Here is a 13,361-nt window from a genome sequence, read left to right as displayed (position 1 = left end):
ACCACCATTACATGTTATGTAGACCAGTGTTTTTCAACCTTTTTTGAGTCAAGGCACATTTTTTGCGTTGAAAAAATGCGGAGGCACACCATCAGCAGAAATCATCAAAAAAACGAAACTCAGTTGACAGTAAAAAGTCGTTGTCGCAATTGTTGGATATGACTTTAAAGCATAACCAAGCATGCGTCACTATAGCTCTTGTCTCAAAGTAGGTGTACTGTCACCACCTGTCACATCATGCCCTGACTTATTTGGAGTTTTTTGCTGTTTTCCTGTGTAGTGTTTTACTTCTTGTCTTGCGCTCCTATTTTGGTGTCTTTTTCGCTTTTTTTGGGGTATTTTCCTGTAGCAGTTTCATGTTTTCCTTTGAGCGATATTTCCCGCATCTACTTTGTTTTAGCAATCAAGAATATTTCAGTTGTTTTTATCCTTCTATGTGGGGACATTGTTGATTGTCATGTCATGTTCGGATGTACTTTGTGGACGCTGTCTTTGCTCCACAGTAAGTCTTTGCTGTCGTCCAGCATTCTGTTTTTGTTTACTGTGTAGCCCAGGGGTGCTCATTACGTCGATCGCGAGCTACCGGTCGATCTCAGAGGGTGTGTCAGTCGATCACCAGCCAGGCATTAAAAAAATAGTCCTAAAAATGAGCGATCATAAATCTTCACTATGACGTCACTTTCGTCACTTGATTGACATTCACGGCACCCGAGGGTCTTCTGAGATGACGCTGGCTGCTGCCAGCTCATTCAAATTACCGACAGGAAGGCGAAAAACACTTTATTTCAACAGACTCTGGCGCCGTACCTGTTGTCAAAACTCCAAAGACCGACTGCACAGTTGCGCTAACAAGAGTCTCAGAAAGCTGGCGTGCACAAGCTAGCAAGCTACGGAGTTTGCCGACAATGTATTTCTTGTAAAGTGTATACAAAGGAGTACGGAAGCTGGACAAATAAGATGCCAAAAACCAACCACTTTCATGTGGTATTGGACAGAAAGGAGGACTTTTTTCTCCTCCATTCGAAAATGCGGACGTTTTTAGCACCACTGTCTGATTCCTATCAATGCAAGTCATCAGAATCAGGTAATACACCAACTTATATTCTTGTCTTCATGAAAGAAAGGAATCTATATGTGTTAAACATGCCTGTATTATCTTTAAACACCTTAACTTGTTAACAATATTAACTATATGTGTTAAACATGCTTGCATTATCTTTAAACACCTTTAACTTATTAACAATATTAACTATATGTATTAAACATGCTTGCATTATCTTTAAACACCTTTAACTTATTAACAATATTAACTATATGTGTTAAACATGCTTGTATTATCATTAAACACCTTTAACTTGTTAACAATATTAACTATATGTGTTAAACATGCTTGTATTATCTTTAAACACCTTTAACTTATTAATAATATTAACTATATGTATTAAACATTCTTGTATTATCATTAAACACCTTTAATTTATTAACAATATTAACTATGTGTTAAACATGACTGTATTATCATTAAACACCTTTAACTTATTAACAAAAACATATATTTCATAAATAAGTAAATATAAATGATATATATGAATGAGGTAGATCCCCACGACTTGATCAATTGAAAAGTAGCTCGCCTGCAGAAAAAGTGTGAGCACCCCTGGTGTAGCCAGTTCAGTTGTAGTTTTGTTCTGCATAGCCTTCCCTAAGCTTCAATGCCTTTTCTTAGGGGGCACTCACCTTTTGTTTATTTTTGGTTTAAGCATTAGACACCTTTTTACCTGCACACTGCCTCCCGCTGTTTCCGACATCTACAAAGCAATTAGCGACCGGCTGCCACCTACTGATATGGAAGAGTATTACACGGTTACTCTGCCGACACTCAACAACAACACATCATTTGCAGACTATAATTACTGGTTTGCAAAAAATATTTTTAACCCAAATACCGTATTTTCCGCACTATTAGCCGCACCTAAAAACCACAAATTTACTCAAAAGCTGACAGTGCGGCTTTTAACCCGGTGCGCTTTATATATGGATAAATATTAAGATTCATTTTCATAAAGTTTCGGTCTCGCAACTTCGGTAAACAGCCGCCATCTTTTTTCCCGGTAGAACAGGAAGCGCTTCTTCTTCTACGCAAGCAACCGCCAAGGTAAGCACCCGCCCCCATAGAACAGGAAGCGCTTCTTCTTCTACTGTAAGCAACCACCCGCCCGCGTAGAAGAAGAAAAAGCGCGCGGATATCACCGTACGTTTCATTTCCTTTGTGTGTTTACATCTGTAAAGACCACAAAATGGCTCCTACAAAGCGACAAGGATCCGGTTCATGAAAAGACGCAATCTCTCCATCCGCACACGGATTACTATTTCACAGCAACTGATATTCCTGTGAACCGCACTGTGGATACAACGGGAGCACGTACGGTGAATATTCGCACCACAGGGAATGAGAAGTCATCCTTCACTGTGGTTCTAGCTTGCCATGCTAATGGCCAGAAACTTCCACCCATGGTGATATTCAAAAGGAAGACCTTGCCAAAAGAGACCTTTCCAGCCGGCGTCATCATAAAAGCTAACTCGAAGGGATGGATGAAGAAAAGATGAGCGAGTGGTTAAGGTAAGTTTAAGTTTACGCGAAGAGGCCGGGTGGCTTTTTTCACGCAGCTCTGTCCATGTTGATATACGTATGTTTGTGATTGCACATTTGCGTACATTTTGGGAGTGAACAGAGTTGTTAGAACGCTGGTTTTTAATATATTATTAAAGTTTGACTGACCTATCTGACTGTTTTTTTTGACATTCCTTTAGCGCAGTTAGATGCGGCTTACAACACCGGGCGGCTTATAGGTGGACAAAGTTTTGAAATATGCCGTTCATTGAAGGCGCGGCTTATAACCCAGGGCGCCTTATGGTGCGGAAAATACGGTAGGTGAAATTAGCTCATCTCCCACGGCACACCAGACTGTATCTGCGGCACAGTGGTTGAAAAACACTGACGTAGACCACAAAATAGTGTTTTAAATTGAGAAAAAAATCACAATATGACCCGTTTAATGCGCCTTTTGTTTAAAAAAAGAGCTAAATAGACGCGCTCATTGGAAGTGCGTATTTTAATCCGGTGTGCCCTACGGTCCGAAAAATATGGTTTATAAACAGCTGTATGATAGTTTTCCCATTGCTTTTAAATTCTTAGAATGAGAAAAAGTACATGTAAAGCACAGTTTCAGTCATCTGACAGCCTTGACAGTAACAACATGTGCACAAAGCAGAAGCTGTAATGGATCATGTGGTGATCAAAGTTGGCGCGGTGGATCAGCTGATCAGCCACAAAGCATCCAAAAAAACCTTGCTGGTGTTTGCGCAATCATGATGCTTGTGTGTGTCAGCTATGTTGTTGTATTGTTATCATTGGGACATAACCACACACACCTGTTGCAGAGGTTCATCAATGAAACTTGAGCCAGTCAGTCGCCTGTCGATCTTTATAGGTTTGGACTCCAGCTTCATCTCTTCCAATGTCTGGCCAAGGGAGACATGAAGCGTGATTGGAGGAGAAAGAACACCACATCCAATAGCATCAAAGCTGTGCGTCATACCTTTGAAATACCGATTTGTGTGGGAGGCAGATAGGCATGCTCGCACTTCTCCAGGTGTTTCTCGGAGTTGATCTTCCCGTACAGCAGAGTGACCGCAAAGGCCCTGGTTGAAGAAGTGGGAGTGCAGTTGACATAAAATACACCATGCGGTAATTGCGCCGACTCACCCGCCAATGAAGCAGAGGACATAAAAAGCCAGGTAGAATATGGCGAAGGGTCCGAAGGTGATGAGGAAGAGCACGACTCCGAGACCCCCCCATCCCCAAAAGGACAGATTGGCCTAAAGAAAGAAAAACAAAAAAACAACAGATTTATCAAATTTGAATAACATTCAGCTACTATTAAATGCAGATGATCATTGGTGATATTACAATTTAAAAAGCATGATTCAGTGCGCATCAAATCAAGAACTTTAATAGCCCGCGACGGCAGTCTGGAGATATCCTTCCGTCAAGGGACAACACTTCTTGCCGTTGTTGGAATTCATGCACCCCCTGCATCCATACTTGCCAACCCTCCCGAATTTTCCGGGAGACTCCCGAAATTCAGCGCCTCTCCCGAAAACCTCCCGGGACAAATATTCTCCCGAAAATCTCCCGATTTTCAGCCATGCAGACCTGAGTGAGGACAGCCTTTTTTCACGACGGGAGGACAACAAGGGTGACAAGAACTAAATCATCCAGACTAGAGATAAATTGTATTATTATGTTCATCTTACCTAAAAATAAATATTTTTATTAATTCAAAAAAAAAAAAAAAAAAAAATACATTTTTACTATATTTTGCTAAAAACATCAAAATTAATTGTATTTTTATTTGTATTTTTTCTGACTCCTTTTTACATCCAGCCATAGAATTATACATACAAATAAACATATTTGAAATAATTAATTTTAAATTATCATAATAATTCATTTAAAATGACCATATTTAATTATTAAAATAACTGCTTGTTTATCAACAACTTTAGCATTTTATTCATCACATTTTGAAGCTCTCAGAAGCCAAGTTATGTTATATTCCTTAATATTTATTTATGCAAGTTTGAAGTCTCAATTATCTAAACACAGTTTTGTTTGCATATTTTCAGGATATATATATATATATATATATATATATATATATATATATATATATATATATATATATTAGAGATGCGTGGATAGGCAATTATTTCATCCGCAACCGCATCAGAAAGTCGTCAACCATCCGCCATCCACCCGATCTAACATTTAATCAGAACCGCATCAGCCCGCACCCGCCCGTTGTTATATATCTAATATAGACGATGCAAGGCATTAGTGAGGTTATAAAGCTTTTGCCTGTTAAAGAAAGGAGACTGATCCAATGCAGCACAGACATTCGCGTGCCACGCTGTCACGGCCCAGACGCACACCAGTGCGCAATCATATGGGAGCCGCGCTGAGCGCACCTCCAAGCGCGTCTCGCTGCCGGCGACGGCCGGGTATATGGGCCCGACGCTCCAGCGCCATCCATTTTCAGGGCTAGTTGATTCGGCAGGTGGGTTGTTACACACTCATTAGCGGGTTCCAACTTCCATGGCCACCGTCCTGCTGTCTATATCAACCAGGGTGAGCCCCACCCCTTTCGTGAGCGCACTGCGCGCGGAGTGACCCCTGTTACGCGCCCCCGGCAACAGGGGTGGCGGGCAGGTAAGCCCGACCCGACCCGCGGATAAAATCTAATTTTTTTTTATTTCATCCGCCCGATCCACGGATAATCCGCGGACTCCGCGGTTGTGTCCGCAAACCGCGCATCTCTTATATATATATATGTGAAATACTTGACTTGGTGAATTCTAGTTGTCAATATACTCCTCCCCTCTTAACCACGCCCCCAACCCCCACCTCCCGAAATCGGAGGTCTCAAGGTTGGCAAGTATGCCTGCATCTGTGCATGCGTATTAGGGTCATATGGCACGGCTGCTCTACCGTTTGAGCCCGCCGCCCCATTACTGTTCGGTACGGTTGTACGGTATACCAGTACTGATAAAGTATCGCAATACTAATGAATTAAAAAAGGTACGACACTGCACCCCGCATTGTGATGCGGGGTTCGTTCTCTCAGGAATGCAGACGGGCGTCAGACACAGCGCGCAGGTAAGAAAGTATTTATTTAATAAATAAATTATACTGGAACAAAGAAAAGGGTGCTCATAGCACATAAGGTAAAACTAAGAAAGACTAGCGTGGGAGCTAGCGAGTAACCGAACCTAGCGTGGAAGCTAACAGGTACAGATCCAGAACAAAAGTCGTCAACTGTTGCATGAAAACAAACTACGAAGCAAGAACGAATGACAGGGAGGACAGGCTTAAATAATAATGTCGGTGATGACAAACAGGTGCGTGTCGGGAACAAACGCGGCAGGTGAAAATAATAAGCAGCCATGGCAACAAACTCAGGTGTACAAAACAGGCACTCAAGGAGTCCAAAACTAACCAAAAACACAAGTATCTTGAAAACGTAAACAAAAAATATGATCCGGGCAGCGGATCATAACATTAGTGTCTTACTGTATATGGGGAAAAAAAGTAGATTTTTACGGTTAAAAAAACTCCGTCGGCGGAATTTAACCGTGAAATCTATTGTCAATTTGACAGTCTACAATTTGATTGATAATTTGTTTGAAATCATAAGTCAAGCAGATATTTAAGTACAGTATTTAACTTTATTTTAACAAAAAAAATATGGTAACATTTGGGGGTTGATGTGTGAGGGAGCAGGGTTGGGGTGGGGGCGGGGTTTGGTGGTAGCGGGGGTGTATAATGTAGCCCAGAAGAATCAGGGCTGCATGGGATTCTGGGTGTTTGTTCTGTTGTGTTTATGTTGTGTTAAGGTGCAGATGTTCTCCCAAAATGTGTTTGTCATTCTTGTTTGGTTTTGGTTCAAAGTGTGGCGCATTATTAGTAAGACTGTTAAAATTGTTTTATATGGTCACCGTCAGTGTAACCTGTGTGGTTGTTGACCAAGTATGCCTTGCTGTCACGTACGTGTGCAAGCAGCAGATGTATGTTGTGTTGGGTTGGCACGCTATTAATACAGATTGTAGAGGTCGCCAAATGTTGTACCATCATGGCACGCCCTTATTATAGCTGTAAGGGTGAAAATCGGTGAATATTAATGTTGGAATAATTGTTTGTAAGTTATCACAAAAGAAACGTTGTATTATGAATGCTGTCTTTCGAGGCCTAACAAGAGGAAGAAGGCTCGTGAAACGCCACTGTGATTTCAACACGGACGGATGGCAGGATCTGCTCAACTTCCAGAGGAACTCTCTTTGAAGTGTTAAACGAACTCTCTCTGAAGTATTTCACAAACTCTCTTCCAACTATTTGGTAACCAAGGTCAACGCTATTTACGACCCGCTGCCCTCTTGAAGTTGCTGTGGTCAGGAGACGGGAGGGGTTATCCATTGTCCTCCAACACCTGCCCCAGCTGGATCCAGGAAGAGCCCAAGCCCGAGAAATCCTCTTCTTGGTCTTCAAAGCGACCGAAAACAATGACTGTTTTACATACTTCCCATTCCTGCTGTGACATGTGTTGGTGCGTGAACATTGAACATCTGAATAAAGGAGGTGACGAAAACCTTCTTCGTCAGAGCGTGGTGCAGGACAGTACAGAGAGTGCAGTGGCCATGTCTCTCCTCAATATTGAGTCCAAATTGAATTCTGTCTCTGTTTGATTCCTTGCCTTTTGTCTTGTTTAATAGATGTCCTCAGTGTTTGAACGTGACAATTAATCCCGGGAGTTTTCTGCGAGAGGCACGGATTCTCACGGCAAAATTGGGGGGTTCAGCAAGTTAGCTGCTGAGCCGCATCAGAGTGATCAAAGAGCCGCGGGTTGCCAACCCCTGACCTAACACAATGGATAAGTGATGTCAATATTATTCTGGCCATAATCCTGCTACTACTGCCTCATATGTGAGCCATGCAGTCATTTTGAACACATGCCAACGTCATCAAATATAGCTTCTTGCCAGATTAAAGGATGATCGCATATGGAATTTAAAAAATACGACTTGTAAATGTTTCATTGAACATGTTGATCACTGGGATATATGGAGTTGGTGATATACAATATACACAAGGCTTAGTTAATTAATTAGTCATTTAAGTCAATCCATCAGGGATTTGGCTGCATCCCTTAGTAGGCCCTAAAACTGAATTATTCAGCAAACCAAGACATTTGAAATGCCTCCAACTTTGTGGAAGGCTCTTTTCTGTTCAGTCCACAACAATCTTTCACTTCTACAAGGTGCAGTGGTCACGTGATCAAATGACTTTTATTTAGCGCCTCCCAGCTGCAGGGTAATTGTCTTACATGCTTTAAGAATGTTGCACTTTATAAAGTAGAGATGCGCGGTTTGCGGGAACAACCGCGGAGTCAGCGTATTATCCGCGGATCGGGCGGATGAAATTAAAAAAAATTAGATTTTATCCGCGGGTCGGGTCGGGTCGGGTCGGGTGGTTGAAAAAAAAAAAAATTAAGATTTTAAATAGATTCAGGCGGGTGGCAGTTAAACCAATTGGGAAATATATATACATAGTTAAATGTTGTTACCCACATACGAAAAACGAGCAGGCACCTGCTGCATATGCCACAACAGAATAAGAAAAATAAAAAAGAGATGGACACTTTTACGGAGCGGAGAATGGACGCCTCGCCGGGGTCCTGGACCGAGGCCCCTTCCCCCGAGAGGGCCCCACCGGGAGCCGTAGCTGAGGCGATCCGCGAGAAGGGCCCGACGCACGTCCAGGGTCACCACCGCGCCCACCGCACCGACACCCCGCCTTGTCCGCCTTCGCCGCGGCCGGCGTCACGCGCAGCAGGTAAGCAGCTTACCTGCCCGCCACCCCCGTGGCCGGGGGCTCGTAACAGGGTTCACTCCGCGCGCTCCGCCCGCGCAGCTTACCTGCCCGCCACCCCTGTTGCCGGGGGCCTGTAACAGGGGTCACTCCGCGCGCAGTGCGCTCACGAAAGGGGTGGGGCTCACCCTGGTTGATATAGACAGCAGGACGGTGGCCATGGAAGTCGGAACCCGCTAAGGAGTGTGTAACAACCCACCAGGGTTGGAATTGGGGGTTAAATCACCAAAATGATTCCCGGGCGCGGCCACCGCTGCTGCCCACTGCTCCCCTCACCTCCCAGGGGGTGATCAAGGGTGATGGGTCAAATGCAGAGAATAATCTCGCCACACCTAGTGTGTGTGTGACAATCATTGGTACTTTAACTTTAACTTTAACCTGCCGAATCAACTAGCCCTGAAAATGGATGGCGCTGGAGCGTCGGGCCCATACCCGGCCGTCGCCGGCAGCGAGACGCGCTTGGAGGTGCGCTCAGCGCGGCTCCCATATGATTGCGCACTGGTGTGCGTCTGGGCCGTGACAGCGTGGCACGCGAATGTCTGTGCTGCATTGGATCAGTCTCCTTTCTTTAACAGGCAAAAGCTTTATAACCTCACTAATGCCTTGCATCGTCTATATTAGATATATAACAACGGGCGGGTGCGGGCGGGTGCGGTTCTGATCAAATGTTACATCGGGTGGATGGCGGATGGTTGACGACTTTCTGATGCGGTTGCGGATGAAATAATTGCCTATCCGCGCATCTCTATTATAAACAGAAGATGCAGGGTGACTTACAAAAGTGACGTACACACACAATGGTGCAAAGTGAATCCTTTCAATGTAAATATGCCAAATAATATTTACCAAATGGCCTTGGCTGTACGTTCTAGAAATGGCTCTCATTAATGTCATCGTCATATAAAAATGTCGCGGATGTCAGTAAAAGGAGCCCGTAATCAAACATGAAAGACAATGATGTCATACAAAGACTTGTGAGGCTGCGATTGTGCACACTTGTGACTCACTTTCTGTATTGTTCCTTTGTCGGCGCAGGAAACAAAGCTCTCATTTCCAAGCGAGCAAGTCTGGCATCCGAGCGTTCTAGACAAGCTCATCTGGTTGCGAGCTATCTTTAAATGTGATCGCTATTACGCAACAGCAGGATCCCTGAAGTGCCTATTGTCGGAGGCAGATATTTACATATATCCGAATTTAAGTTGTACTTCTTTCATTTCTTAGTCATATTTGAAAACAGCTCGTGTTTTCCATTTCTTCTCTTGATGCTCTGTCAGCAAGTATACTGTGTGTGTTAACCTTGAGTTCTTTGGAATGTGTTTTGACTAGCATTTGTTTTGTCTACAGAGATGGGACGAGAGAGAGGGTGGTGGGATCGGGAAGACAGACCATTTTGGGAGGCGCAATAGAATGTTCTAGGGTTAGACTGGTCTCAATCAATGTATATTGGCAAAGCTTTGAGAATATACAACAAAATACCTATTCTGTCTCTGGTGGTTTTTCAACTCAGCTTTAAGTGTCGGAAAGAACTTGGGAGCGAATTGTGACTTGAATTCCCTGGGAGGAACAACTGGTCCAAAACGCAACAAAAGCTATGTATTTTCATTTCGACAAAAACATGTTTGGAAAGTATGATTATATACTGTTATATTTGTTGCAATATTGGATACTATTAAAACTTAAAAGGTATTCAATTTCAAGCAGTACATATATTTTTCTGTCAAAATAAAAAAAATATTTTACATTTGGTGAGAAAATATGAAGTACTTTATTGACACATATTTCTAGGTGTTTAGATAAAATGATGTCGTGGACCAGATCTGCCCCCCCGGGCCTTGAATTTGACACCTGTGGTCTAACGTGTTCAGTCTCTGAATACATTCCAGAGTAGAGGGGGCTCTACTACTTTCATTCACCACAGAGAGCTTTGTTCTAAAAATGGTGTGAGAGCAGCATCATTGTCAAAGAACCGGAGGTCCATTCATACTGATGTTGACGCAACATTGATGAGCACCTTTGTGCCAAGGATGAGGCACCAAACGAACCAGTCGGATTGATGCAAGCTGGACATTCTGCGGCTATCTCCGCAACCCGTGGCTGCCTGCTGACGGCTCGCAATACCTCTTAGCCCCTGGCAGACGTGGTGATCAGCGGTGATGATCTTCAGCTGCCCTACATTCATAGTTGAGGTTCTTAGATAAGCAGCGCCACAGACGGAGCCGGGCGGCATGTTTTTTCACCGCACCAGTGGCTGCAGATGTGGACGGTCGGAGGACAGGCATTGAACTTGCTGCTGAAATACTCTCAGAGTCAGACACAATCAGTACGTTTCCATGCACTAAATTACCGTATTTTTCGGACTATAAGGCGCACTTAAAATCCTTTCATTTTCTCAAAACTCGACAGTGCGCCTTATAACCCGGTGCGCCTAATGTACGGAATAATTTTGGTGGTGCCTACCGACCTCGAAGCTATTTTATTTGGTACATGGTGAAATGATAAGTGTGACCTGTAAAAAATAAAAATAAAAACTAGAACTAGCACGCATATATCTAAAGAAAGGCTTTTTTTTTATAAAGAACAGCTTCTTCCCCAGGGCCATAACCATCCTGAACGGACTGCCCCATTGTCCCTCATAACTGCCTTCTCTTCGGTGCAATAACCCATTCCACCAACCACCCTGTTTTTGTTTTGTTTTTTCATGTATATATTCATTTCACACCATATTCATTGCACTTCTACATTTTTTAACATTTTTATATATTTGCACATTGTTTTTCTAGCATGCACACATCGCACTGTATGGAATGGCCTCAATCTCGTTACCTTGCGTAATGACAATAAAGCTGATTCTGATTCTGATTCTGATTTTAAGCCTTTTTTAATAAGCATCCACAGTCTGTGGTGCCGTAAGGTGGTCAGGGAGAGCGTTCCACAGACTGGGGGTGGCGGAGCAGAAAGCCCGGTCTCCCATTGTTCGTAGCTTTGTCCTCGGAGGTTGGTAGTAAGTTAGCGCTGGATCTAACCAATAGCTACAATGTTGTTGGTAATGTTTTGAATTACATTTGCTTTGGTTATTTTGATCATCAGAGATATACAAAAAGATCACTATTTTGGTGGACTGCTTTGACTATTTACTGTTACAATAATTTACACAGTGAATTAGTCTTAATTGCTGTTTTACATGTCAATGACATTGTTTAAATTGTTGTCTAATTCTTACATCACTATATAATGTTTGAATAATTATCCTGGTGTGAATGTTTGGAATGAAGGAGCTCGAAGCAGAGATTTTTAATGAGATCTACTAGGGATGTCCCGATCCAGGTTTTTGCACTTCCGATCCAATACCGATATTGTTTTTGCACTTCCGATCCGATACCGATACTGACCGATACTGGCCTATCCGAGCATGTATTAAAGTTTAAAGTTATTTAGCCTACTTAGTTGTCAGAATCATGTTGAAAAGGGTTTTAGTACTCTTGATAACAACTAGCCAGCTGAATTAGGGGAGTTTGAATAATACACAATGGTTGGTAACAAGAAACTGACCTGTTTATTCAAGGATAAACACAAAATAGACACAATTATACATGACAAACAGAAATGGCATCATTGAACTAGGGCTGGGCGATATGGCCTTTTTTTAATATTGCCATATTTTAAGGCCATATTGCGATACACGATATATATCTCGATATTTTGCCTTAGCCTTGAATGAACACTTGATGCATATAATCACAGCAGTATGATGATTCTATGTGTTTTGATTGATCGATTGAGACTTTTATTAGTAGGTTGCACAGTGAAGTACATATTCCGTACAATTGACCACTAAATTGATTCATGATACAGATATATACTATCAGATATATACTATCATCATAATACAGTCATCACACAAGATAATCACATTGAATTATTTACATTATTTATAATCCAGGGTGTGGAGGGGGGCGCCGGATGTAAGTGTCAAAAAGACAGCCAAAAGAGTTTGATATGAGAATAAATCTAAAGTTAAAATATAGGGTAGAAATGCACCCATTTGCAGGAAATGTAGTCTTGATTTTCAACATTTTCTTTCAAGGCTTGCATGTCTACATTAAAACATTCTTCTTCATACTGCATTAATATATGCTACTTTTAAACTTTCATGCAGAGAAGAAATCACAACTAAAAAAAATCACTATTTTTTTCATACGGTGTTGATGTGGAAATTTTTGCCATTTTGATGGTGTGGACGTGTGGCACCGAACGGAGATAAGCGTCTCGACAGACATTACAATATTTGAACAATGATGACGAAAACTGTTTTCTCTGTCGTGTCCATGTGTCGAAAATTGTTATGCGCTTATTTTTTGGATGTGTTGAAGGTGTGCTGGAAAATGTGGAACGGAGCTTAGGGAACAGCAGAAAAGTGGAATGTATTATTTAAATAGGTGCGTTGGAAAACACGGACCGGAAGTTTTTTTTAAACTGGATCTGGATCGGCATTTTCCCATGCCTTGCCGATACGCATTTTTTTGCAAATATCGGCGGCCGATCCGATCCAAATATCGGATCGGGACATCCCTACTACTAATACTTATTATTGTCTAGTGTCTGCTGATTAACAAAACACATACATTATTTTTACTGTGAATGTATTATGTATATAATGATGTATACAAAGAAGTTTTAAGCATCAAAATGTTGCTGTTAGGACCACATATTCTATTCCTATCAGATTTTTAGTCGAATTAATTGAGGAATCAAGACTAACTTAGTGCATGGAAATATTTTCATGTCAGTATGTTTGCGTATATGTTCCGTAAAGTTGTCACTTACACCAAAAACTGGATCTTATTTCTGCCATTAGCTGGGGTTTCTCTGTCAGTGC

The 13,361-nt window shown here is 42.2% G+C and overlaps 1 protein-coding gene across 3 annotated transcripts in view; it reads right to left on the bottom strand.

Moving 5' to 3' along the window:
- Positions 1-13,361, bottom strand: part of snx13 (sorting nexin 13) — a 112,304-nt gene that overhangs the window by 58,706 nt on the left and 40,237 nt on the right. For all 3 annotated transcript variants that reach the window (XM_061983231.1, XM_061983230.2, XM_061983232.2), the window contains exons 2-4: positions 3,767-3,879; positions 3,600-3,702; positions 3,433-3,522 (exon numbers count right to left, since the gene is read on the bottom strand). In XM_061983231.1, the coding sequence (XP_061839215.1) occupies positions 3,433-3,510 (78 nt within the window). In that variant the 5' untranslated portion in view covers positions 3,511-3,522; positions 3,600-3,702; positions 3,767-3,879. The remainder of the gene's footprint in view (positions 1-3,432; positions 3,523-3,599; positions 3,703-3,766; positions 3,880-13,361) is intronic.

Source organism: Nerophis lumbriciformis, linkage group LG21 (assembly GCF_033978685.3).
Source record: "Nerophis lumbriciformis linkage group LG21, RoL_Nlum_v2.1, whole genome shotgun sequence".
NCBI lineage: Eukaryota > Metazoa > Chordata > Actinopteri > Syngnathiformes > Syngnathidae > Nerophis > Nerophis lumbriciformis.
Note: the sequence above shows the minus strand (reverse complement) of the source record. Positions and strands in the feature narration are given on the sequence as shown.